Source organism: Numenius arquata, chromosome 1 (genome assembly GCF_964106895.1).
Source record: "Numenius arquata chromosome 1, bNumArq3.hap1.1, whole genome shotgun sequence".
NCBI lineage: Eukaryota > Metazoa > Chordata > Aves > Charadriiformes > Scolopacidae > Numenius > Numenius arquata.
The window spans coordinates 33,637,454-33,664,759 of record NC_133576.1 but is presented as its reverse complement, the minus strand read 5'-3'; the positions used below and the strand labels follow the sequence as shown (position 1 = coordinate 33,664,759).

The 27,306-nt window shown below is 35.5% G+C and overlaps 1 protein-coding gene across 1 annotated transcript in view; it reads left to right on the top strand.

Moving 5' to 3' along the window:
• The window catches only part of TMPRSS15 (transmembrane serine protease 15), a 58,974-nt gene that overhangs the window by 16,958 nt on the left and 14,710 nt on the right, over positions 1-27,306 (top strand). The window contains exons 10-20 of the mRNA XM_074150912.1: positions 2,460-2,568; positions 5,269-5,378; positions 7,388-7,525; positions 8,491-8,640; positions 11,617-11,719; positions 12,169-12,319; positions 13,521-13,662; positions 18,718-18,807; positions 20,069-20,194; positions 20,661-20,792; positions 24,724-24,834. Of these exons, the coding sequence (XP_074007013.1) occupies positions 2,460-2,568; positions 5,269-5,378; positions 7,388-7,525; positions 8,491-8,640; positions 11,617-11,719; positions 12,169-12,319; positions 13,521-13,662; positions 18,718-18,807; positions 20,069-20,194; positions 20,661-20,792; positions 24,724-24,834 (1,362 nt within the window). The remainder of the gene's footprint in view (positions 1-2,459; positions 2,569-5,268; positions 5,379-7,387; positions 7,526-8,490; positions 8,641-11,616; positions 11,720-12,168; positions 12,320-13,520; positions 13,663-18,717; positions 18,808-20,068; positions 20,195-20,660; positions 20,793-24,723; positions 24,835-27,306) is intronic.

Sequence of the window (27,306 nt, the reverse complement as noted above, 5' to 3'; positions counted from 1 at the left end):
GCTGGCATTGCTGAAAAGCAACCACGTAGCACATAAGTGTAAGGAAAGGGAGACTGGAGGCTGATCCCAGGAGGTGTTTCTCTCTGCAGACTCTCTTTGCAGTTATTAGATGTCTGGACTAACATTCTGTGATTACCTACCTCACAGCATTACTACAGTACTGAGAGAGATTAATCATATGTTAGCCAGGAAGTAATGTACTGCCCTTGGCAGAGAACAGTTCTGTCAAGTGAAATAAGTGAGCTTGATCCAACCAGTTTAGGGAGTTTCTCCCTGCAATTCAAGGATAACAGGATTAAGCCCTCCTAATGTGCCCTGTATGCAACATAAGTAAATAGAAATGGACAGTAAGATGCATGTTGGGGAAGCAGTGAAGGTGGGTCCTACAAAAAATATCTCCTTTCTCATTAGGAGAACAACTGGGGCTCTTCTGAGTGCTCCAAGAGGAGGTAGAAGTGTAATGACTTCTGTGACCCTGCTCACCTTTGACCACAGCTTCCTCCTCCCTGCAATGAGGAAGCACTGGGAGGTTCTTCAGGGAAATAGGACCAGTCCCAGCTATCTTCCTGCTCATTTCCAAGATACTAAGCACTGACTCTTGCAAGGCAGTGGATGAGCAACCTAGGGACTCTTGCCTGAATCTTTCTGTCCTGTTTCAAGTTCCTCACTGTTTCTTAAGAGACAAGAAGAAAATAAAAAGGAAATTAGAAGAACAGAAATGAATTGTTGTCAAGAGCAAATTTTTGTCATTAGTTTTATTAGAACAATATGCTATATCTCTTATTATTACTGCCAGTGCTATAAACCCCTTTTTAGATCAATGTGTCTTGCTAACCAATTGTTAACAGTACCACCTTTTTGTACACTTAATAACAAGCTGGCACTTTCCTTTTTCTCACACTGATTTTGTTCTTCTCAATGGGAAATATTTATAAATATTAGCCCATTAGTAAGGACAGGGAACACATTAATTTAAATGGACAGAAAAAGTACTTCTATATCAATACCCAGCTTTAAAGCTGTAGCCTATTCTGATAAATATGTTGTATAGAACAGTAACTGTCTCTTTCATGGACCCTTTTTCTCTGTGTATTCAAAATCTTGTGTGTTCTATTTTCCTCTCAAAGGCCATGAATATTGCGAAAAGGAATAAGTTTCTATTCCAGCTCATGCATTAGACATATCCTCATGAGTGAAGTTCCTTCTGCATGGTCTTTATTAACAATGCATGCCTGAGTCTGAATGAAACAAAACTTAATTTTTATGTTGTGTTTGCTACAGTGGTAGTCAGAAAGAATGTTACACTTATAAAACGAACAGACAAGGAGCCCCAACTTATCATTTTATATATCATTTCTGTGAGGAGGACCACAGTCAATAAAATTTCCATTTAAGTTTAAATATGATTGATTATTCACAATTTGGATAGTCATTATAGGTATGATTTCATTTCTGATGTTAATGAAAAGCTCTATCTAATTTCTGATTATCTGCCTCAAATTGATGAACTTGTCCTTACCTCTCAACATAATCATGTATGGTACTGATTTTATCCTTATTTGAAAGGTCTATGATGCTTTCTGAAAAACTGAAGAAAAAGCATCATCAGATTCCTAATGTAATGTTCAGGAGATGCAGCCAAAGCTTCAACAGTGCTTCAGTGTCTGCTGCAATAAAATAACTCTACATGAATTAGCATTTTGAGTCTTGCTGAGGCTTAAAAATACTTTTTTAAAAAACCAAACAAAAAAAAAAAAAAAAACAAACAAAAAACCAACTGATTTTCAAACTGAAGAACATGCATAGAATGGTAAAGCAGCACCAAGGAAACAAAACTAATAAAAACTTTTTGAAAAGATATATGATGATGGATGACACTTACCTCAGATGAATGAATTCAATAGCTGGCAGGAAACTTGGGATATCCACTTATCTCTTTGAGTGCCTAGTAATATATAAAGCGAGGAACTAGGAAGCTCATAAAAGTAGAGATAGCAATAGTCAACCGTATCCTTTCTTGCTTCTATTCACATGATATCAAATTGTTTCTGGTAGTGCAAACACAGTTTCCTGAATTAAAGTAGCTGTAGATAAAAACTGTTATAGGCAAGATTCTATTTCCTTACAAATGTATAAAATAAAATGAAAGAGAGAGAGATGGATTAGTTGAATCCAACTGTTGTGTTTGAATTATTTGGATTGGTTTGAACTAGTTTGGATAGCTGGATTGTCTCTAATTTCACCTGTACTGTTTTTCTTCTCATATAGTATTTTGAGATCAAATAGTCACAGGAGTTAGAAGTGGGAGTAAGTTGGTGGTGTGTTTTACTTTTTCTTCCTATTGTTGCTTACAAAGCATTTCCAAGGTTATCCATGTAAACCAGTATCACCGTCATTTTGGCTCTGCTTCTGTTTTTCAAATGGCATTTTTACAAATGTTTTTCATTATGTCTTTACAGCTGCAGTTTGTGATGGAAAATTTATGTTGACTGATTCCTCTGGGTTTTTTCACTCTATGAATTATCCAAAACCATATAATGCAAATATTGTTTGCCAATGGATTATACTGTAAGCCATTTTCTAATAAATTTCTTTCTAATATTTTTTTGATTATGAGGTGATATTGTTTCCTGCTCATCAACCTTATGTTATTTGTTTGTATTCCCAAATACCCCAGCATGGAAAATATGTAATAGCATTTTTTCCTCTGTATTTATGTAACTTTTCTTTAAAAACTTGCATGCCTAAAACCCATAACTATATAAATTAGTTTCCCACTTACAAAAAATTCTTAGGTATGTTTCTGAGAACTTTTGTGTATTATATGCATGCACAGAAACATATTTGTAAGCTCAAAATAAATCACATAACTCAAAATAATGTCAAGCTATTTGTTTAAAAGTATTACAGTAAATATCAGACTTTAGGTATTGGGTTATATGATATAACTGTCACTAACAGACAGAATTTTAAGAGTTCACATTTCATATGGAAGTTAACAGCACTTGTCATCCTAAGTCATTTAGGAATATGTTTTAAAAGTACACGAGTATCATTTGACATAATAGCACGAAATGCCTTATAAGCCCTAGGCACAAAAAGTGGAATTTGTTTTATCAAGGATACACACCTACAGAGAGGGCCAGCTATTTGACACTCATATGTCCGCTCATAGGACAGGGAGAAAAAAAAGATAGCCATAGTATGTGATAAATCTCGTCCTAAAGTACACATCTAAAATAAGTTAGATGATTGCAAGTTGGAAGGTCCTAAAAATACCCACAGTGGCTGCCAGTTCAGAAGTTACTGCTTTGAAAGGCAGTAATTCTTATTATGGTTTTGTAATAATGGTCATTCTTTGATTCTAAGTACGAAATTGGTAGAAGAGTTTCAAAGGAAACTAAGAAATGCATTTAAAATTGAATAAGATTTGGACTCTTATTCCCAAGGCTCCTTTGAAAGTGCTAGCATATGAGTTTGTTCAGGACTTTTGTCTTCATCTTGACACTTCAGGAAAAAGTCATGGATTTCCTTCCATTTAGTACATTTGTTCCTTTTTATCTGCAGCAATACTATTCACCAATAATTAGTGGCTACATCTGGTTTTAAAATGTAGGTGTATCACAGGAAAAGCACAAGATTGTATCCTTCACAATATAAGCCTGACTAGTTCCTCAGTTCATGATGTTGCAGAATTTGAGCATGATAAATAATTACATCTCAAGTGCACTACTTCCTCCAAAGATGTTAATTTTGCTTCAAACGCTGCTGTAGCTGCAAGAAGCATTGTATTAGGTAGATGTCTATACCAGCCATGTAGCTAACAAAAGCTTAATTTTTGAAACAATCATAAGTAATTGCAAATAATATGGTACAGGTGCTGCAGATCTGTGTAATTATAGATTGACTAATGACAAAAATGACTGTCTAGTTTTATTTTCGAATTATCTGCTTTAAAAATATATGACAACACTGACAGTAAAGGCCTGAAAAATTCAATGTGGTACTCAAATTTTGTCTCCCTTTTGAGCAGAATTTTTTCTATGAGGGAACATTTTGGGTTTTCCAGTAACCAATAGGAGAAATTTTGTTCAAATATTTTTGTTTTCCCTATAAAAATATGTTAAAAGTCACCCTATAATACATCCAAGATTTGATTTTTCTTCTGCCTGGTTTTCTCTGGAAAGATTTCTCCATTACCTTTAGGAAAAGCTTTTATATTTTCACCTCATTTAACTCCTCCCCAAATGAATATGTAATTTCTTCTCCTTTTAGAAGAACAGCATGCTTAATATTTCCCCAAAAGATTACCTTTCAAATGTATGTTTCACTCTTTTCAAACCAGGGATCTTTTTCTCCTATAGAAAACTATATTTAAAAAGAAAAAAAAAGGAAATCAAATGCAAATATTCAAATATTTACTTCATGCTCAGATAAGCAATGTTGAAAAGCTATCTTCATTGAGTCTCTCAATTCCAGAAAACAACAAACAGTGGTATAGAAAGCTAAGCTGATTGTGATAGCAGAGTTTTAGAATTTGGACTACCATATATGCTCAGTGGAAAGGCAATGGGAGAACTACTTAAATATAGATTAGTGAAAGAACATAACTGCAGCAAAATAAAACCCAGCAATTTCTACACTTTAGTTAAAGAGAATTTTGGTGTTAAACTTACTGGGTGATGGTTAGGTTTGATAACATTACCTAACAGTGGGTTTGAGATCCTCAATTCTTCATGCGAATCCTGATTTTGACATAAGAGACGTTATTTTGGATTTTCAGGAGACAGATTTTGATTATCTTGCTATTCATATTGATACCATGATAGCATTCCTCTGACTTTAAGTAAAGTCTACCTGAGCAGTGAGATGTTATCTATTAATAATATGTATTAAAAAGTAATTTTAAATTAATGAGATGTCGGGGGGGGAGGGGGGGGGGGGGAGGAGGAAGTACAGAAAACTGTTCAGCTAAATAACACATCCTAGAGTTTAGAAGATTCAGTTCCTAAAAATATGTTTAACTTCACTGAGTAAAGGAGTACTTATACTATTACAAAAGGTTTATGCCCTATTCGTTTGGTAATTTTACAAACTAGAAGTTAGCTAAATAAGTCACCTTGATTAATAATCTTAATTAATGTAATTTCACATTGTTTCTGAACTTAATGTCGTTCAAGCACGCAATGAATTTACTACAGTCAAAAAAAAAAGATAACTAGAACATGGCTTTCAGTTTTGAGGTTTACTTTTCTCTTGTTCTCCTAGAGTGCCTCAAGGGCTATCCATTAAACTGAACTTCACTTCTTTTGAAACCCAACAATATGCAGACACCTTAAATATTTTTGAAGGTATAGGACAAAACAAGATTTTAAGAGGTAAGGCTATTTTTCAGCTAATATTACTTTTCCATTGGTAAAATTTAAGTGGTAAAATAAGTATTTTGAAATGAAAAACACTGCATGCAAATGTTTAAGTGGAAGAATGCATCTGTCTAAAGCTACTTTGTTAGACAATTGATCTTGGTATACATATTTACTCTTGCGAAGTAGCCAGAAAAATGCTTCCCTAAAATACAAAGATATCTCTGTGCTTTTTTTTTTAAATTTAGTTTAAACAATCTGATAACTTGACTAGAGCCATGGTCTTGTGGGGTCCATACTTCATTGGAAATATGTTGTCAGAAGGTCCTGTAACATCACACACAGCAACATAAAATGAAAGCATCTACACTGAAACTGGTGGGAGAAGTACTATGATACTCTCTGAAATTCATTACAAGCATGGCATTGCTTTCCTCAGCCCTTGAAATACCGATGGTACCTTATCTCTGTCTCTATATTCTATTCTGAAAAAATGAGATTTTGCCTATTTTTCACAAGACTCAGACTATCCAGTTGAATTCCATCAGAGATGGAATACATATACACTTGAAAATAAATATGTAGAGATAAGTCAGATATATTATTATTTATCTTCATTTTTGTAAGCAAGGAGAGAATGGAAATGAGAAGCAGTAAAAGGCTCATAAATTAAAGAACAAATTCTACCTTTTCAGTACTGCTATGATTTTGACCCGCCTTTGGAATTTCAGTTTAAATGTGAGAGATTGCATCAATAATATTCTCTGCAGCAATCATTAACTTGCATGTTTTTAAGGACTGCTGTGGGGATGACCAGTGATACCACAAAGACATAAAGACTATGTTAAAGACTCTCCTTCTGCGGATTGCCAAAAACTTTGCAATTTGAGGGGTAGATTTCCAGGTATCGGAAATATCAAATGTAGAGGAAAGGACTAAAAGACATTTCCAGATTAAGACTCTCCACTTAAAGAAGCAAAAGAACCTGAGAAGGAGGAAGGAAAATAATGTATATACAAGTAAAAGTATGAAAGACGATGCTGACTATCTTTCCTTAATAATTTGGCAATGTTTCAAATATATAGTATTACAAGTAAGTAAATAGTTCCTCCTCAGAAAATCAAAGTCTCTCTATCTCTGCAAAATTGGGCAAGGACTTCCGAAGAGAAAAAGCAGACTCAAAAAGTTTCACAGAACAGTGAGGAACTCAGGATTTTCCTAATCCTGAACATGGTCACTAGCCTTACTGTTGTTGCCTGGCATCATACCAACTTTAGATGGAGGAGCAACTATTTTACTGTATGATGACTTGTATTGATCCTTTCATTTCACACACATGGAATTTATATGAGTGACATTAATTTAGAATTTAAAGTCAAAATTTAGATACATTATACCATAGAATCATAAAACTGCCCATGTTGGAAGGGCCCTTGAAAGATCCTCTGGCCCAACCTTTCATGGAAAAGGGAGCCTAGATGAGATTACCTAGCACCCTGTTCAGTTGCTCCTCGGAACATTGCTATTGTTCCTATGTTATACGCCTTCATGCATATATGACAAAATTAAATTCCTATGTAATTGTACAGTTTCCTTACTCTTTGAATATCTGTAAGTGTATATGCTAATAATTAAACTGTAAGAATAAGTATATATAACAAAACTATGTAATCATTACTACGATTCCAGAATTTCAGAGTGCATATGCGTGAATTTTGAGAACACTTACAACATAATAAATATAGATATGAAGATTATAGTGCTGAATACGTGTACTATAAGAGACGTTTCTCCACTAGCTAATATCCATATTGATGAATATGAGAGATGGAATATGCAGAATACTTACATAGCAGCCAAACAGCTAAACGCCTTCAGGGTTTTGAAGCTATTGTAGACAGGATCATAATACAAGAACGAAAGCATTCTTTAAGACTCAAAAAGCTAATCCACTGTATTTTTGTGACAGCACTGGGGATTTTAATGTGTTTTCTCTGACTATGTTATTTTTCATTTGTTTTCAGCTTCTCTGTCAGGGACTAATAGTGAGACAATTTACATTTTTTCTCATGAGGCTACAGCACAGTTTATATCTGATTATTCTGAAAATTACAATGGCTTTAACGCAACGTACACTACATTTAATGCAAATGAACTAAACAGTAAGTGTTCTCTTGTGTGTGTGTGTGTTTGTTATCCTGAAAGTTTGGTGAAACTATATTTTCAGTTTGACAAAAGGGAGATGAAAAGGGAAGCAGTATTTTCTGGCCTCAGTCCACTAACTATATCCACTTTGAGAAATTTCATAATATTTTAAAGATCTAATCATTGATTTCAATAAGACTGAAAAAGTCCAGATACAGTAACAGTGACAACAAAATGCAACAATACAACTCATGCATTGGTGTTCTTTAGGAGTCGGAAAAAAATTTAGATGCAGATTGGACAAGCGGAGGCTTCTTTAGCTGCTAAATTTTGAGCAGGACATGAATAGGGGTTGTAACTGGGAAGGGATGTGCTACAAGAAGCAACCAGGGTGCCAGAAAACTCTTGTCATGTGGAAGCCCTTGCTGGGGGCTGATGTACAGTTCAAGGCACCATGAAAAGACACTGAGCAAAATAACATGGGAAGAAAAGTGATAAGGATGTGAGCAAAGAAAGAGCAAAGGAGAAGGACAAGGAAAGTGGCATCCCTGGTGCATGGAGCACAGCACTTATCTTCTGAACATTCAGCTCTGGTGACGAGCCTTTTCACCTGGAGCAATCCAGGCCTTGGCAAAAAAAAGAAAAAAAAAAAAAAAAAAAAGAGCAGACCAGCAGGGTAGCACTTAGTGTTAGCTATGCTCTCTTTACCCCAACACACTACTGGTGAAGGATCAAAAAAGAAGATTGATGAATGAGGGCAAGAGCATGTATGGCCACCTTCAGTGACAGTGTTTTGTTAACATGTACAAATGACACATTTATTTGAGTAATTACATTACATGGCATAGAAGAGGAAATTGAGTCACTGTGGGCTCCAGTTTTCAAACATATTAAAAAATTTACATTGTTCATCACTCATTTAATTCTGAGAAAATACTTAATATCTCTGTGATTTTTATTTACTAGAAGTTCTTATTCACAGATTATGAGAAAGTCAATTGCACTTTTGAAGATGGCTTTTGTTACTGGATACAAGATTTAGATGACGATTCAGACTGGGAGAGAGTTCAGGGCCCTACCTTTCCGTTTATGAGTGGTCCTGATTTTGATCATACATTTGGCAACATTTCAGGTAAGATCAAATGCAAGTTGCTTGCAGATTAAAGGAAAAGCTTGATTTCGCTTATGTCATACCACTGTACAATGCATTCTTCGTAGTGGTGTTATTGGGATGTAATTTTATATTGCCATAAAAATTAGCCAGGGCTACCAGACAAATCACTTTATGCTACTGATTGCCATCTTGTGGAAATATACCAAAACTAAAAGAAAAAATAAAGGGATATATAAATTGATTAAACTGTGAGGTATTGAAAAGTTTCAATGCTATTAATATAACAAAGTGCCTTATCTGAGAAAGGAATTTCTATGATGCAACAGTGTTATAAGTCAAGTATAATTGCACATTTACCTTAAGGAAAAAAATCAAATATATTTACATTTTTAGGGAAATTGCTTCTATTTCATCCCTATCTGGTGACATCCTCATGGCTGTCACAGGACAATTTTGATTTAACATAAAGTTGACCTGCAGGGTACGTAGGGCACCTCTTTCCCCAGTTAGAATCACACATTGAACACATAAATTTTCAACATGTGTGCAAGACACACAAACACTCCAGTAACTGCTATAGCAAAACAACTTGATCGGAAGAGTGATCATATCAAATGTGAGTTTTAATTAGAGGCAATACTGATAGGAATCACATTTTGAATGCGTACCATGAATGTTTGCCCCAGAATTAGACACACAAGTTTTTTCTCCTTCAACAGGAAAACCAAACAATCTCTCCATTGATGTGTCAGTCCAGCTAAAACTGACATTATTTTGATTTTGTAATGGTTATATGTACTCTGTGACAGATTTAGACAGAACTTTTTCAGTGACAAATTACTGGAAAAAATGCACATTATTCTAGCAGAAGTTACTCTCTGGAAAGGAAAAATATTATTCAGCATGTTATTGGATAGAAATTATTCACCTCTCCTTGAGTAAATGCACATTTTCTAAACAATTTTCAAAACACTCTTTTATCTTCCCACTCAACTCCTAGAATACAAATCAGACAAAAGAACATAACATTTGTTTAATAAAACACTTGACAATGATTTCTAACTCTCTTGAAAATGCTAATTTATTTTAGGTGCTCTCTGTTTCACTGTGTAGATCTAAGTTGACATATATACTGTTGCTATATGTAATTTTGCCATTATATTGAATATTCAAATTTATACAGTCTGCATTTGAAATAAAAATGTGAGCTGCATCATTAATATCTAGCTATTAGATACAGTCAGTAAGACAGTGTATTTTTGTTTGGCTGCTCTTGAAAAGCAAAGGACTTAGTACATACTCAACAATTGATTTTGAATGCTCAGAGAACTGATGAAACAAAGACAGAGAACTGTCACTTTGACTATGTGAAGACTTTTTCTGAAAAAGAATGCTACGCTCATTTTCTTAAAGCTAAACACCATGTAAATTTTAATGCATGCTTTCTAAGTCGACACAGGGAATTAAAGGCCTGGTTCAGATTTCAGACTACTTTAACCTTCCACATGAAAAAGCTAGCTAATCTAGAAGTAAAAATAACAGAATATAATATATATAATTTAAGTTATATAATTACATTTATATTTATTTGTAGGTTCTATGATTATAATATTTACATATATTAGGTAGGTACGTAGGTAGGTAGATAGAATAAAATCAAAGACTACAGCCATGAGTTCAATAAAGTAAGGATTGTATTTTAGGACCTTAAAGTCTGCCTAATTTTGCTTTTCTTGTAACAAATCACAATGCTTCTGTAGCATTATATTTCCATATGGCAGCAGGAAGTCCAACTTCCCAGCTGCAAGGAATTAACACAGGAAAAGTTAAAAACTCAGTTACCCCAAATAATGTATTTTTCTTGTTTATAATGCTTCCCCTTGATACAAAATATTCACATAGTCATACTCTCACCCCTCTCAACACACAACCCATATTTCATAGAATCATTGAATGGTTTGGGTTGGAAGTGACTTTAAAGGTCATCGAGTTCCAACCCCCCCTGCCACGATCAGGGACATCTCCCACTAGACCAGGTTGTTCAAAGCCCCATCAGACCTGGCCTTGAACACTTCCAGGGATGGGGCATCCACAACTTCCCTGGGCAACCTGTTCCAGTGCCTCACCACACTCACACTAAAGAATTTCTCCCTGATATCTAATCTAAATGTCCCCTCTTTCAGTTTAAAACTGTTACCCCTCATCCTATCACTACATTTCCTGATAAAGAGTCCCTCCCCACCTCTCCTGTAGGTCCCCTTTAGGTACTGGAAGGCTGCTATAAGGTCTCCCTGGAGTCTTCTCTTCTCCAGGCTGAACAACCCCAACTCCCTCAGCCTGTCCTCATAGGAGGGGTGTTCCAGCCCTCTGATCATTTTCATGGACCTCTGCTGGACCCGTTCCAACAGGTCCATGTCCTTCATGTGCTGAGGAGTCCAAAGATGGACACAGTACCATAATTATGTGGATAAAAATTATAAAAATGTCAGTAAATTCTTCTGCAAAATCACAAGCAAAGTCAAATGGGAAGACATGAAGTGTTTGAAGTGTTGAATGTTGGATGGGTCTGTGAGCAACCTAATCTAGTGGAAGGTGTCCCTGCCCAGGGCAGGGGGGTTCGAACTACATGATCTTTAATGTCGCTTCCAACTCCAATCATTCTATGATTCTATGATATATTTTTATTAATTAAGGAGAAATCATTCAGGTGAATCACTGCCTTCACTAAAAAAAAAGGCAAATCTACCACTGGTTTCAAAATGGCCAGTTTCCCATTTCATGTCTAGCTCTGAGGAATACCTAAAAAGGTTAAAAGCTCATTTTAATATGTTGTTGACTGATGAATATAACTTGGGATAATCATTCACGTTTCTCTTCCAAAATCATGCAACACTAGCTGTGTTTGATATTACCGATATTATTTTAATGTAAAATTTCTCATTTAAAAAAAATCAATAATTCTGTACTGACTAAAATGTGCTTATTATCTTGCAGGATTTTATATTTCAACACCCATAGGACTTGGATTCGGAGAAGAGAGAGTCCGAATTCTCAGTTTGCCTTTGGTTTCTTCAGATCCATATTGTCTAAGCTTTTGGTAATGTTACATAAGACTAAAACTGAATAGCTTTCTTTCATATATAATATTAATCTAAGTTAGTGTGACAGCAATAGAAGCCTGCTTCTGTTTGGATTTCCATGATTACTTTTAACTCCAGGCCTGAAACTTTTGACTCCTTTATAGGTTTGAGTCTTGCAGTTAGTTTTAATGTATTTTCTTTTTCACCCTGCATCCAATATTCATTTCTATTAAGAAGCCCCGAGATGTTTTTTGTCATGAAGCTTAGGTAGGCCTCTGCCTAAGAAAATATAGCAAAGCACCAAGTAAATCTTCCAGGTGTAATCTAAACACGTTTGGTTTTATTTTCATGCTTAATGCCAATTAGTCCTAATTCCATAAAACTGTTTATAAAATAAAAAACTTGATATTTTTTCATGACATTTCACTTTGTTCTAATACTATCAAAATTGCTCTTCCCTTTCTAGGTATTTCATGTACAGTACTAATGTTTATCGTTTAAGAGTTAGCATAAGTAGTGAGCATGGTTTGGAAAAGATCATTTTCCAGAAGGAAGGAAACTATGGAAACAACTGGAATTATGGTCAAGTAACTTTAAATGAAACATCTGATTTTAAGGTTTGTTAAACTACTACTACTTTTTAAAATTTATTTTAGCTAAACTGATATCAGAGTTTTCTGTGAAATGAACCAGATCATCCACAGCTCCAAAGATAATATCTAGTACTATTTATTAATACATGCCATCAACTAAATGTTAGCATGCAAAAGACTGGAGTCCCCATTTGAATTGTCATTCCCCACCTTCCCTGCTCTGGAATTTAAAGTATTGTTATTGTAGAAAACAGAATACGTTAACATTGTCATGGGACAATCAATGTTATCATGAAAGAGAGCTTTCCACAAAATAAAAGTGTTCAAAGCCTATCTAAATCTGAAATGGAGTTTAAAATCTCCACAGTGTGTACGATATGAAGCACTTAGCCATGAGAAGACTTAATTTAAATAACTTCAGATTCTGAAGCTGTATTTTCACTAATTAATTACAGAATAATTCACTGAAAGTGTTTTCCAGATGGAAATGTATTTGGCACCACATGATTAACAACCTACCTGACTTATCTGTAAACAAAAAGAGGAGATATGCTAAACAATTCCTTCAGCAACTCTCTATTGAAAACAATTTCTTTTTATAGGTATTTGGGATGTCTTGTCCTGTGATACGAGTTTTGATTGATGTAAAAGCACTGCCAGGAAGATGCATTTACCATTTGAGGAAGTAAATGCATCTGTAATCTAGCTGCATCAGATTTTCAGCAAATGTATGTTTTATGATCTCAAGAAGCGTGTTATACCTAGCTGTATTTCACCAGCACAAATTCCTTGGTAGCAGGACTACTTTAAATATGTGGATATTAAAGCTAAATAACAAACGTATGAGATTAATTTCAATTTTTCATGGAGATATGCCGATAGATCAGAAGAAGTTTGAACTGATAAGTGATACAGAATTTGTGTTTCAAAAATTACATGTGTTTATATATAAAAATTAAAGTCATTGAACAGTTTTAAAATCATGTTCATCATTTATACAAAGAAATTCCTCCATTCCTTAGAATGATCCACTTGGTTTGCATAGTGCTGTTTTGTTTTGCGAGCAATCCTCTATCGTCCCTGATGCACTGTTCTGAGTGTGGGACCAGTGTAGATTACAGTGGAAATAAGAGCATTCTAGAAAGAAGACAGAATGGTTCAGCAGTGTAAGCTGAAAAATATTTCATTAAGTTATAGAATTCTATCTTTTTTTCATGAACTTCAGGTTATTTTTGATGCCTTTAAAAAGCGTGGTCCCAGTGATATTGCCTTGGATGACATTGGCCTGACAAAGGGAAAGTGTAATGAAAGTAATTATGTAGAGCCAACTATGATTCCAGTTGCTACTACTGTCCCTTCAGTTCCCAGTAAGTGAACACTAAATTACAGTTGATTGCCATTTCCTATTACTGTATTTGTGTATGAGTGATTCAGAGTTTTCAGCCTTCATTTTATAAAAAACTCTCTTCATCATTATAAAATTATCTTCAGGATAACGCACTAGGAATCAGGTTCCCTGCCCATGGCTCCATTAATAGCAATAGAACTGGTAGATTCACAGCTTAAGCTATCAGTATTTTCCAAAACTTGAAGACTGGAACATAATTAAAGAATTCAGAATTTATGTCTAAAAGCTTTCATTAGTAAAGCTTCCAGGAAGCCACCGAAGGGGAAGGAAGAAGAAAGAGAAGGAAGGTTGTAACCTCTATATTTGAAAATATAAGCAGTGCAGCAGGGGAATAACAGAATAAGCAAAGTTACATAATAATATCACCAGAGGTCTCAACAGTAAAAAATCAGCAGGCTCTGAGAACACAGGCAGACTGAAAAATTCCATGGTCAGGGGAATGAACCTATAATACTGCCAGAATGGTTTAGGAATGGAGCACGATCCATGTGTCTAATATCCATAATGGAGGTACTATCTGGAACAAGGCTCACAATTAATGAGTTCTTTCCAATATGCATTTGGTTGTATTGTTATTCCTATTATATCTGATTATATTAAAATGGTAAAAGAAAGCAATATTTCCTTTGAAAAGAATTTAAATAGGGAAACAGAAAATACAAAAAGACGGTTGGCAGCTCTTCCGGTTTCAAAGGAAATAAGTGGACAAAAAAACCCCAACCAACCAAAGGACTCCATCCATTCCCTGAGCTAATAAGAGGTTTCAATATTTTCATAAATTATAGAACATGTCAAAACCTAAGCCTCATTTCTTCAATTTTGCCTTTGCTAACTCTACTCCTTGTGGCAAGGCAGAAGTTATGAGTAGGTTGTTGGTCTTGTAATAATGGATGCAGGTTTTTTCCTGCTTGATGAGGCCTCATGTCTTTCATCGTACTCTCTTCTTGGCACCTTATCCGAATCCCAGGTTGAGTGGGAAACTGAAGGCAGGTTGCTTTTCTTCGCATATTTTTACCATCTTCTCCAAATCAAGTAGAAGTTAATTAGACGTTTCTACCGGTAGCACATATGCATTTCTGCAGACAGGTTGTACATCTTGATCCATACCCCTCACATTGCAGAGTCTTTTAGAGGAAAGCACAGAGATTTAAGCTTCTTCAAAACATTCTGGTCTCACAAACCTAGTTAGAAGAACCTCTCTGAGAAAAATATGACAAAAATTATGTAGCCATCATTATAAATCTGGAAAATGTATATAAAACAATGAAGAAAGATTGCATGTGGTGTTAACCAGGTCCATGCATATTCAAAGCAAAAAATGGTATAAATATGAATAGAGCTTGTGGAAAAAAAATCATTAAAATATCTGATAGGGCTTTGTAATTTATTGTGAAAGAGACATGAACTTTTTGGGAAAAAAGGAGATTTCTACAAAAGACCTATTCACAGATGGCTTCAAATCATTAAAACAGTGAGTATGTTCCGGAACTGCCTCCTATTAGATTTACTGTCACTTACAAAGGACAGCCAGTTGCTCTCTTGACGGTATAAAGTGGTCTAAAATTATAATAATAGAAAAAGATTGTTTGCGTTGTATTCATATTGAAGTACTGTGTACTAATATTTTTATCATATCAAATCTATCACCTCTAAATCTACTACATCAGGACAGGTGAAAAAACAACACCTTCTAAATACAAGAGCAAAATTCAGTTTTATAGCTCCATCCTGAGATACAGGGAGGTAAAGTTCAACAAGATGTCTCTGTCAGCAAAATTAAATTTTAATAATAATAGTAATTTCAGTTGTAATTTACCAAAGTGAGTTTTGGAATTTAACTGCAGTTTTTATTAAAGTAATGCTGTGAAGAGGTGCGGATGTCTGCCACCTCCAGCCATCTTTAGGTGTTGTAGGCAAACACCTCACAAGTTTGCATCAGTCTAATAATTAGGGGTAGAACAGCCCTGTGGTAAATAGTAGCTGAGTGCTGCTGTCAAAACACCAACAAAATGTCATTCAAACTATAGGTCCTCACCCAGAATATGGTGATAAAGTTTTAATATTCAAAAAAAAAAGAAGTGGTCATGTGGAGGATAGCTCCTTGTGAAACAGATTAAAGAGAATCTATACTGTCCTTCAATATGATACAAAAGCACAGTCTAAGCTGTCACTGGGGAAAAACTAGCTTGCTTGCATAACTTTGTGAGGCATGCTATGTATACGCTGTCTGTAACCTGCTGAAGAAAAAAAAAGGGAATGTTATCAATCATCTTCAAAGAAGTATGAAATTACTTTGATGGATGTGGTGCAAGCTTACTAACACTAATGATTTCACTGCAAATGTCATAACAAGAGATGAAAGAATTTGAGCTGAGCCAATTTCTTTTGCTAGACTTAGAACTTCAGTAAGAGGGACTAGCATCATTCACAGTGCCCTAAAAGTTCATTGAAGAGTCAAAAAAAAAATTTGGTGGTGGGATAGAGAAGCTGGATTTGCTTTTGTCTTTTGCACAAAGCTGTCACCTTACACTTTCATCGGAAACAAAGACTGCTTTCATCTTCATATTCATTAATAATCTGTCTTATAACACAAACAACAGTGTGGAAATTACAGTGTAGATTCCACACTTAAGATGTATATGTCAGTGTAAATTAAAGTTTTGGCCAAAGCACAGAGGACTTTTTTTTATGAATAGGTCATATATCATCTTCCACAGTGTTGAGAAAATTGTCTGTTATGCTCAATGGAAGGACCAAGATTATTGGTGTTAGTTGCTATTTGGCTCTAACAAGCGACAGCTATATGAATAACTCCATATGAATTTCTATTTAAATATCACTGGAAATTTTTAAAGTATTTTTTCCACACATAAGGAAAATCAATTACTTATATCATTTTTCCATGGGAAAGAAAGAAAATCATTGCTAATGTGCCTTACATGTAGTCAATACCAGATCAGATTTCATCATAAATTGCCCCGGTTCTGCTATTAAGAAAGTTGGTTTTGCTCTGCTCATGTCATCAGATGATACTGGCTAAGAATCATATATTCTTCATGTAGCTTTACAATAGTTATGTGTCTGTTTGTATGTTTAGTAATGTTCCTTAAAAGAAGGCTATTGCAATCTTTATTTGTTGTTAATGTTATTTACAGAAAGTAGTCCTCATTGTGAGCCATACAGCTGAAACATAATATACTTGTTAGTCAATGTGTGATAGTTAATGTTTCCTTTTCTTTTCAGAGAGTTCATAATTTCTTGCCAGGAGTGATTTGGTGAAGTGGTTCTATAAGATGGGTGTTGTAAGAAAGTTCAAACCTTTCTTGTATTTAGTGGAGCTTCTTTCCAGAGGGATTCAATGGGCAAACTCAGTAGGACTTGTAGATTACGCAGTCCCCAAGCGTCTCAGAGTATGCAATACTGACAGACATAATGAAACACAAAATATGAGACATAAGAGATGGGGGACTGTTAAAGTTTAGCCAAAGTCTGAAAGTTAAGAAAATAAATTTTAGTTCAAGAATAAAACAACAACAAAACAAAATTAAAAAGGCAGATTTCTTCTGCTTTAACTTCTCTTTCCTGAAGCAGGTGGAGCAGCACTGTTTACTCTTTAATGAAGTAATTGCAAACAATAGATGTGGGAAAACAACAAAGTTCATTCTGATGGTACAACTGAAGTAAAGATAAATACTATTTCTCAATATGAAGTAAAGTTTTGGAATATGAAGCTGACATATTTCAGGTGTAAATCACCATCTAAACTACATATTGAAAGAGAATATTAAATTTATAAAGTACAGTTAGTATGATAAAGACCTTTTGTACTGGAGCAGTTGTTTCAAGGAAAAAACAAATGGCTACTTTTACCATTTACAAGGTTTAACTGTAGAAGTTTTTAGGGTCCTGATTAAATCAAAACAGTATAAGGGGGGTTTTTAGCTATATAGTGTATTTGCTACATGACAAAATGGGCTTCATACCTGAATATCTCTGCTAATGCTGCAAGAAGATCAATCAGATTTTAAGCAAGACTAAGTGGGTAAATAGGTTATATTGGAGTGGGGGTGTCTTCTGTTTCTTTGACGTCTTCTAGATTTTATATTAATGTACTAGTAAATTATACAGTCAACTATCACATTCTTTTCTTCGTATTTTCCGTTATGTGCACAGCTTGCAGACCCATAATCACCAAATGAAGTACAGACTGTGTTCTTCCCCTAACTACATGGGGAAGACTTCTCATAGCACCATCATGAATACAGTCATGCACCTGTGCACTAGAACTTCACAAACCGCAATATATGAACTAGAGCGATAGATAACACTGTGGCATCATTTGTATGTGTCAGCAGGTCTGACTTTGACAATGTAACTAATAAGGACAGTGAATTTCTTACACACCTGGTTTCCTCAATGCTCTGTGTCCTTACTGGAGTGTTGGTTTCTCACAACTTGTTGTTCAAGTTACAGAATCACAGAATCATGGAATGGTTAGAGTTGGAAGGGAGCTTAAAGATCATCAAGTTCCAACCCCCCTGCCATGGACAGGGACACCTCCACTAGAGCAGGTTGCTCAAAGCCCCATCCAGCCTGGCCTTAAACACTTCCAGGGATGGGGCATCCACAACTTCCCTGGGCAACCTGTTCCAGTGCTTCACTACCCTCACAGTAAAGAATTTCCTCCTAATATCTAATCTAAATCTCCCGTCTTCCAATTTAAAACCATTACCCCTTGTCCTGTCACTACATCTCCTGACAAAGAGTCCCTCTCCAGCTCTCCTGTAGGCTCCCTTCAGATACTGGAAGGCTGCTATGAGGTCTCCCTGGAGCCTTCTCTTCTCCAGGCTGAATGGATATTATACCAATGGCACCGTAATCGAACCGTTACAGTGATGAAGTTAGCTTGACTATCCTCTTCATAAAATTACTTTTTCAAAATCATCTGTGTTACAATGGATTGCAAAAGTAAGACAATAGGCTAATTATGTTTTTGAAATGTTTTCTTTTTCAGCTGACTGTGGAGGGCCAGTCGAACTGTGGGAGCCAAACAATACATTCAGCTCTGAAAACTTTCCAAAAAATTACCCTAATCAAGCTTTTTGTAAGTCATTCTTCTCCAAGTCCTCTGGAAAATTTTAGCCATATAGAAGTAGAGATACTAAATCTGCTTTCCCAAGTCAGATGCTGTCAAGCAAAAAAGGTCTAAGCTAAATACAGTAGGATCTTTTAACTGAAGTCTATATGGCACTTAGCAGAAGCTAAGGAATCATGTGCCAGTTGATCAAAAAGTGAAGACAAGCATAATCCATTGGAATGGGTTCAGACAAGTCGATTTCATCATGCCTATGATGTGAATTATCTTTATATCAATGCAGCAAGTGACAAAGTGCTGAAAGTCCCCATTTTACCATTACACCTCAATGTATTTGCCAGGTTAATATTATATCTTTTCTGTTGAATAGTTAATCTTTCCTAAGGGCAAAGAATGTGTGCATGTATTTTGCAAGGGATTCTCTCTTTATTGAATGTATCTTAACATACAAGTGAGAAGACATCGTTATTCTACTGATGTTATTAGATTTAGATTAAGCTACAGCTGGCAAAAGGGAAAATGTTTCAAGGTGGTCCACTACGTGCTGTTGATGGATGAAGCAAGGAAAATAACTTTTTCATTGCTTCTTAATGAAATTTTAATTATTTATTACTTCACCTTTAACTGGAGAATTGCGTTGGGATGCCAATAACAAGAGCTGCAATTTTGTGTTTCTGTCCCCCTTGAGATATGGCTCTCATTTCCAGATATTAATTTCACAAGTTCCAAAAAGAGGTTTAACTAGTGAGAAAATACTTCTCACTAGTAAAATTAAAAAATGGTTGTTTTTTTTTTACTTTCTTTACAAGATTTCCATAGTATCCACAGGTACATAGATAAAATATGATAATGTATAGGTTAAACAGAAGCAAATACTTCTCCAAAAAGACATCTAACTTGAAAGACAGGCTTCTTTGATTATAAAAATTATCTTGCTACCAAGTTCGACTTAAGTCATAAGACTATTTGTCACTTTTTTGCAGTTACAAGAGAATTCGCTTTGCTGCTTTGGGGAAACTCCCAGTTGTCATGAATGGTAAAAAATGCATGTGTGTATGTCTTAGGAGCCTAAATCCAGTTTTCAAAAGTGTTTTAGAGAATGAGAGTCAATTGAATTTTGGATCCTGACAGCACAAATTGCTTTTAAAGATAAGATTTAGACTTCTAAGTCTCTTGGGTGATTCTTAATAGTAAAGATTTTTCAACATGAAAATGACACAGTAAATGTAATATGTGAAAAGGTGATTTTTGTGTTTGTGTTATTTCCTAGGTGTGTGGTACTTAAATGCTGAAAAGGGAAAAAACATTCAACTTCATTTTCAGGTTTTTGATCTGGAAAATATATATGATGTAGTTGAAGTCAGAGATGGCAGAGGACCAAATTCCTTACTTTTGGGCAAGTAACAGCATTGGGTACTAAAATAAGTGTAATCAGACAGCTGGAGCAAATGGATGGATATAATATAAAGGAAATTAATTCTATCTAATTTCATTCTACATTTCTTCGCATATTTTGGGTCTCAGGAATTAGGAAGAAAACTGAAGAAATTATGTGACATCACATTTTCCAAATGTTTGCATACACTCAGGTTTCTATGCAATCCAAATGAAATAATTTCTCAATAAATTTGACTGCTCATGAATGTGGACAAACAGAACTATTATCTCCTAGTTGAACCTTATCTTTCTATCTTGATGTGTCAAATCTGGGGTTGAGCTTTGATCATTGCAGTCTGATATTAGTTGGGTTTGGGGGAATAACTGTATTCATATGGTAGCGGTATTTTCTTTTGAACCCAAAACATTTTGAAATACGTAAGAACAAAATAGCTTAAACGTATTCATGTTCTCCTGGAGAACAGCTGTCTATACAGGACAAGACCCATTGCCGGATGTCTTCTCTACAACAAACCAGATGATGGTAATCCTCCTTACAGACAAGTCTGCAACAAAGAAAGGATTTCTTGCAAACTTTACTACCGGCTACCGTCTAGGTAAGCAAACGAACCCTTATATTTAAAAAGTTATACCACTGGTCAAATACATTTGAGAAAAAGTGGAGCTTGGAAGGTGACTCTCAGCCTTTGATCAACAGATATATGAAAAACTTAAAGAGGAAAAGCCTAGAGATTACCTATCTGTACTTCATGTTTTTTAGCATGAGAAGTGATGGGTTTTTTGCTTTAGTGTAATTGGACCAATGCATGTATCATCTGCAACTCTGTGTGACATTATGTGAGACATTGCCTCAGTATTTTGACCAAAAAATGTTCAAATGTTAAGAGGGCAAATACAAATTATTCCCTATACAAGCCCCAGAAAAGAACATCAATTTGTAACTCATTTTGAGGTGTCATTAATGTGTGTTTAAATTCATTTGTAAAATATGTATTATTGATCACACCCAATAAAAGAGAAACCTGTATAGGGTAATTCTGATTAAAGTTTGCAATATGCTCCTTCTTGTGTTTTTAAAAATTTGGTTGTCAGCCTGTGAAGGATCTGGGAAGAGTTAGTTTTTTAAGTATTTGGACAGCAGTATTTCTGATCCCAGCCAATCCCCTTCTGAAAGACACCTTTTGTTGGGGACTGCAATTAGTCTTATCTGTCGTTTAAGTAATTCAGCAGTCAGCTCTCCAAAAACATAAGAAATGGAGCCAAATGCTAAAGTACATGGAACAGCAATATGCTTACCAGTACAAATACTTACACTAACTCTAGGCCAAATCTTGACAGAATTAATTAGAAGTTTTGTATTACTTCTGTGGAAGTCTGACAGGAGAAAAAAGAGAAAGAGAGAAAAAAGCAGCATGTACTCAGAGATGTATGAAGTACTATTCATTTGCATGAACAGAAAGTCAACAAGAAATCTACACTCTCTTCTTACTTTAAATATCATAAAATACAAGTGTCTCCCAGTGTGTCTAGCTAGCTGCAGCTTTTTTATAGTCTAACAGTAATAATAATATTAATTTTCTTAATCTTTAAAAAAATCTGAACCATTGATCTGCCTTTATAAAATCAACTTCATTTAGTCCCCTTGTGCAAGACTAAGAGGTAGGTTTGTATGGACATTTGTCCAGTTTACTGCTTCTTGTCCTGCCTTTTCTATCACATTTTTTCAGTCCAACAACACTATGCCTTTTATTTTAGCTGATTCAGCATCTTTCCTGAGCCAGCTTTGCCCATATTTTGTTGTAAAATAAAAATTAAGCTTAGCAAGGCAGAGCTCTTAAAGTGGCCATTGCCAGTTCTGGTTAAATATATTAAAAAGGTTCCATTTGTGAAAGAATTATCCTTATTAATGTTCTTTGCAGCCAAAGGACAGAGACTAATATCATTAACATCCTGGCCCAAGGATAAAAGGATTGTCAGAAAATAATTTAATTTTACAAGAAAAGTAGATTTTTCTTTGTATATTATTTTTCCACGAAATACTGAATTTTTTAAAAGGAAGCACACTTTGAAAATAAATACTTTTCGGTAGCATGCAATATAATAAAAAACCTAAGTAAGAACTAAGCTCTATGAGAAATCTAATATCAGTTGTGGACAGCAGATGTATGAAAATCTGATTCAGACCTTTTATAAACCATATTCTTTTGCTTCCATATTGTACAACAGGCCATACTGATCGATGAATGAATTATTTTATTTGAATATTAAAAATTCAGAAGCAAAGCAATTATCTTGCCTTAAATAAAACTTCTAGATAATTAAATGTTTCAATCAGTGAGTCCAGGAAGGTAAAATAAAGAAAATAAAGAATTCTTCAATAGCACTTAATTTTAAGACTGTATATTTCCTGTAAATATATACAATGGTGGCATTAAAAATACACTTTGGCCATAGAAAGAATTAGAACATTATATTTACTCTCTATCTGATCTGCTTTTGTTACATAACTGATACTGAAGTATCTTAATCCTTCTTTCCTCCTTCATTTCTGTTATTTTTGTCTCTTCCACCTTTTCTCCCAGACAGCTTTCAAAAGGAGAATCTTGGCTTTCAATGCCTCTTATATTTGTTTGACTTGCATACTTTAAGATGTCTAAACTTTTGTGAAATTGATGAACATCTGGAACTTGAAATTTTTTGTCACTTTTGATGTGATTTGATGAGGATTTGACTTCTGTCATCTCTCCAAAGTTTCTTACATGTAACGAAAGAACACTAGTAATCGAGCAATGCTAACCTTAGCAGAAACTATAAGGTATAATAAGTATAATACCATAGATTTTATTCTTAGAATCATAGAAGTGTTTACATGGGAGAAGTCCTTTAATACCACCAAGTCCAATCAATTTAGCACTGCCAAGTCCTCCACTCTACTATGTCTCCAAGCCCCACATCTACATGTCTTTTAAATACCTCCAGGAATGGTGACTACACTGCTTCCCTGGCAGCCTGTTCCAATGCTTGATAACCCTTTTGGGGAGAAATTTTTCCTAATATCCAATCTAAACCTCTTCTGGAACAACTTGAAGCCATTTCATTTTGTCCTATTGCTTTTTACTTGGGAGAAGAGACCAATACTCATCCTGCTACAACCTTTCAGGTAGCTGTAGAGAGTGATAAGGTCTCCCCTCAACCTCCTTTCCTCCAGACTGAACAACTGCAATTCCTTCAGCCACTCCTCCTAAGACCTGTGCTCTAGGCCCTTCACTAGCTTTCTTGCCCTTCTCTGAATGTGCTCCAGCACCTCAATGTCTTCCTTGTAGTGAGGGGCCCAAAACTGAACACAGTATTTGAGGTGAGACACTCACCACAACTCTTTGGGCCTGGACATACAGCCAGTTTTTCACCCAGCAGAGAGTACACCCATCTAAGCCAGTTTCTCCAGGAGAATGTTGTGGGAAACAGTGCCAAAGGCTTTACTAAAGTTCAGGTAGACAATATCCACAGCCTTTCCCTCAACCACTAGGCAGATCAGCTTGCCATAGAAGGACATCAGGTTTGTCAAGCAGGACCTGCCTTTCATAAACCCATGCTGACTGGACCTGATCATCTGGTTGTCCTGTATGTGCCATACGACAGCACTCAAGATGATCTGCTCCATAACATTCCCTGGCATTGAGGTCAGACTGACAGGCCTGTAGTTCCCTGGATCCTCCTTCTGGTCTTTCTTGTAGATGGGTGTCACTGTTGCTAACTTCCAGTCAACTGAGACCTCCTTGATTAGCCAGGACTGCTGATAAATTGTTGAAAGTGGCTTGGTGAGGACTTCCACTAGCTCCCTCAGTACCCTTGGTTGGATCCCATTTGACCCCATTTGACTCCTGCACCTTTAAGATTTCCTTCTTGAAGAATGTCCAGCCTCCTGGACTCCTTTGCCCTTCAGGACTGCTCCCCAAGGAATTTTGTCAGTCTCCTAAACAGGCCAAAGTCTGTCCTCCAGAAATCCAAGGTAGGAGTTTTGCTGACCCCTCCTCCTTACTTCTCCAAGAATCAAAAAATCTGTCTTTTCATGATCATTATTCCCAAGAAGGCCTCCAACCATCACATCACACACTTCTCTGTACGCAAACAACAGTTCCAGTGAGGTGCCTTCCCTAGTTGGCTCACTCACCAGGTGTGTCAGAAAGTTTTCTTCCACACACTCCAGGAACCTCCTAGCATTTTTCCTCTCTGCTGTATTCTATTTCCAGTAGACATCTGGTAAGTTGAAGATCCTCATGAGAACAAGGGCTAGGGATTGTGAGACTTCTCCCAGCTGCTTATAGAACATTTTGTCCAATTAGCTTCTATTAATCTGAAAATCATCTTTACTTTGAAAAAGAGATGGATAGCAAAGCAAAGAAAAGAAAAACAAAAGTTCTGCATACTATCCACTCAATTTTTCTTTCAGGTCAACTGTATGATCTCCAGTGAACATCAACCCTCCTTGTAATTATGGATTAATATTGCTTTCCTGTTTTCCTTCAGGAGCTTGTGCAATTGATGAGCATCAGTGTGGTAGTGGGGAGTGTATACCATTGCATAACCTTTGTGACAACCTACCTCAGTGCAAAGACGGTTCTGATGAAGCAAAGTGTGGTAAGGTTTCCTCTATACAAAGAGAAGGAACACATGCGTATTTGGTAGGAATTACCTCGGAAAACAGCCACAAAATCTCAGATAGCATAAATTACTGCAGCTGCATGCAGGCCATGCCGATTTACACAGCAGTATCTCGTTGAGTTTGTCAGGGCCAAAAAATCAAAGTCACTTTTCTGAGATAGTGAATGTAAGCTTGTGAAGATGTCCAGGAAAGGTAGGAACCTCCTCTCTCCTTAAAACTCTGGCTACTTATAATGGCCTCAATACTAAATGAAAACTCATTGTGTTCTTTCCTTTTGTATCCATTTCTTATTCCCAAGTCCTATCCCTTTTTTCTGTAATTAATTTGAGTTGCACAGCAGTATAAATTCTGCAGTGTAGGGTAGAGAATAAAAGTCATCTTGATGGAAATTCCCAGATAGTCTTGTGGGTGTGAAGCCAAACCGCATCATGTGGCACACTCCAGCCTGCCTGGAATCCATCTTGTGGAGCCATTGCTATAGGGAGAAGGATGGCACAGCTGCAAAAACAGCATCTGTTGCTCATCCTGGATGTGCACGTTCCTACAACAAGGAGACAAACAGCTGCTATTGCTTAGTCCCCTGGTAAAATATTTCTTTCCAAAATATAGGTGTACGCTTTATGGCTTCATTTCACGTAACATGGAAATAGCATTCTCTAAACGATAACTTAAATGTTAAACTAATGTTGCAATTGTGTCAGGCCTAGCAGAGAAATTAAATTGCTGTTTATGAAAAAGTGCTGTGCTGACAATCTATTATAGAGTACCAATGGAAGAGTTAAAAGCAGGCTTTTAAGCTCAGTATAAGATCATCTTCCTGTGTTTTAAAGAGGACTGCTCAGGATCAGGTATGTCCTTGGATGTGTGCTGACAGTTCTCATTGATTTCAACATTTTTTACATGTTTATATATTTTTTTCACATATATATGCAAATATATGTATACATATAAATATGTCTAAAGGCACAGATTCACTCTGCACTAGTGCAATTAGCTATTTCGCTGCAAACATATTCTTCCTTTAAAATGTATGGAATAAAATTCACTTCACCTTCTTAAGCAAAGAGACTGGAATGGATTTTTCCAGCCATTGCTAAAGATCTGAACAAGGTAACCATTACCTACATTAAAATGATGTACATTTTCCCAAAGATTTATTTTGCCATAGACTGTCTATTACTTCATAACAAATTACTTCACATTAAAGGACTGGGAGAATTGTTTCCAAAAACCAATTTAATCCAAATATTGGCTGAATCAATCTAAGCCTTAAAATAAAATGAAAATTCAATTAGACATCCTCACATTGAGTCTTTTCAGTGTCCAAAAGTCTTGCTCATTTTCCTGAAACTAATTTCAATTTCTTATCAGAAGTGACAATTTGAACTAGAAAAACTGTCATTTTCAAATACTTCAACTTCTGAAACTTCCCAGGGACTACAAAGAAAAAGCATAAGATGTCTCTTCCTTTGCAAAATTCTAAAATATATGACATTTGAATTAAGCAGTTGTTGAGTGCTCAATGACTCCTTTATTCCTTACCAACAGTATATTTGGAGAACAACATAGATCTGATGAGGAGAAAGCAAAAAGAATTATAGTTCAAGTAGAAGAGAGGAGAGGTGTCAAAAATAATTTCTAGAAATCTCACTGTGCAAGACATTCTGAGATTTTTCAAGACTGCTCAAAACTTTTCCTGACTGAAGTTTACCATTAATCAATCACTGTATATCCCTTATTCCATTAATGTAATCTGGGTGTCAGAGGCATTCCTAAAATTCTAATTTTTTTTTTTTTTTTTTACTGTAGGCAGTACACAACTTTTTTTGGTGGAAAAAGGGTTTTTTTAAAATTGTTTTTGCAACCAGTACATTTAAAATGCATTGTATGTTTTTTTTCCCTACTTCATGCTGGCAATAACTGTCAACTGCCTGAAATGTAGCTGTACCTCCTGATGCATATACAGGATTCTGTTGACCTTCTTAAACCTTGTGGTCCAACTTCCTTAGTTACTATGCCAACAGCATAAGATTTTTTCACCAAGTACTTAATGAGTTTCTGAATATTTTGTTTGGGAAAACTTTTGATAGAAAGAGTGTTTTTCATGGAGCTTTTATTATTTCTGTATGTGTGTGTTTTGTGCTTTAACAAAAGCTGCAGTGAAAACGGTGAAAATTCTCATAGCAATTGGAACTGGAAAATGCAATATTTCTGTCAGCTCTGGTTTTAACCACAGATTTCCAATCAATGTTACTGAGTATTGTATAGCTAAAGCTTCACACTGTATGTGGAAAGTGTATAATGCTGGCTAAGAAAAAACATTGGTTAGAGTTGATGGAAACTGTATTGTTTATTGTCTATGTGTGAGACATTTGCAAAATACATTGTATGAAACTCACCTGTGGCAGAAATATAGGAGATAACAATAACATTTCCATCCTGTGGGA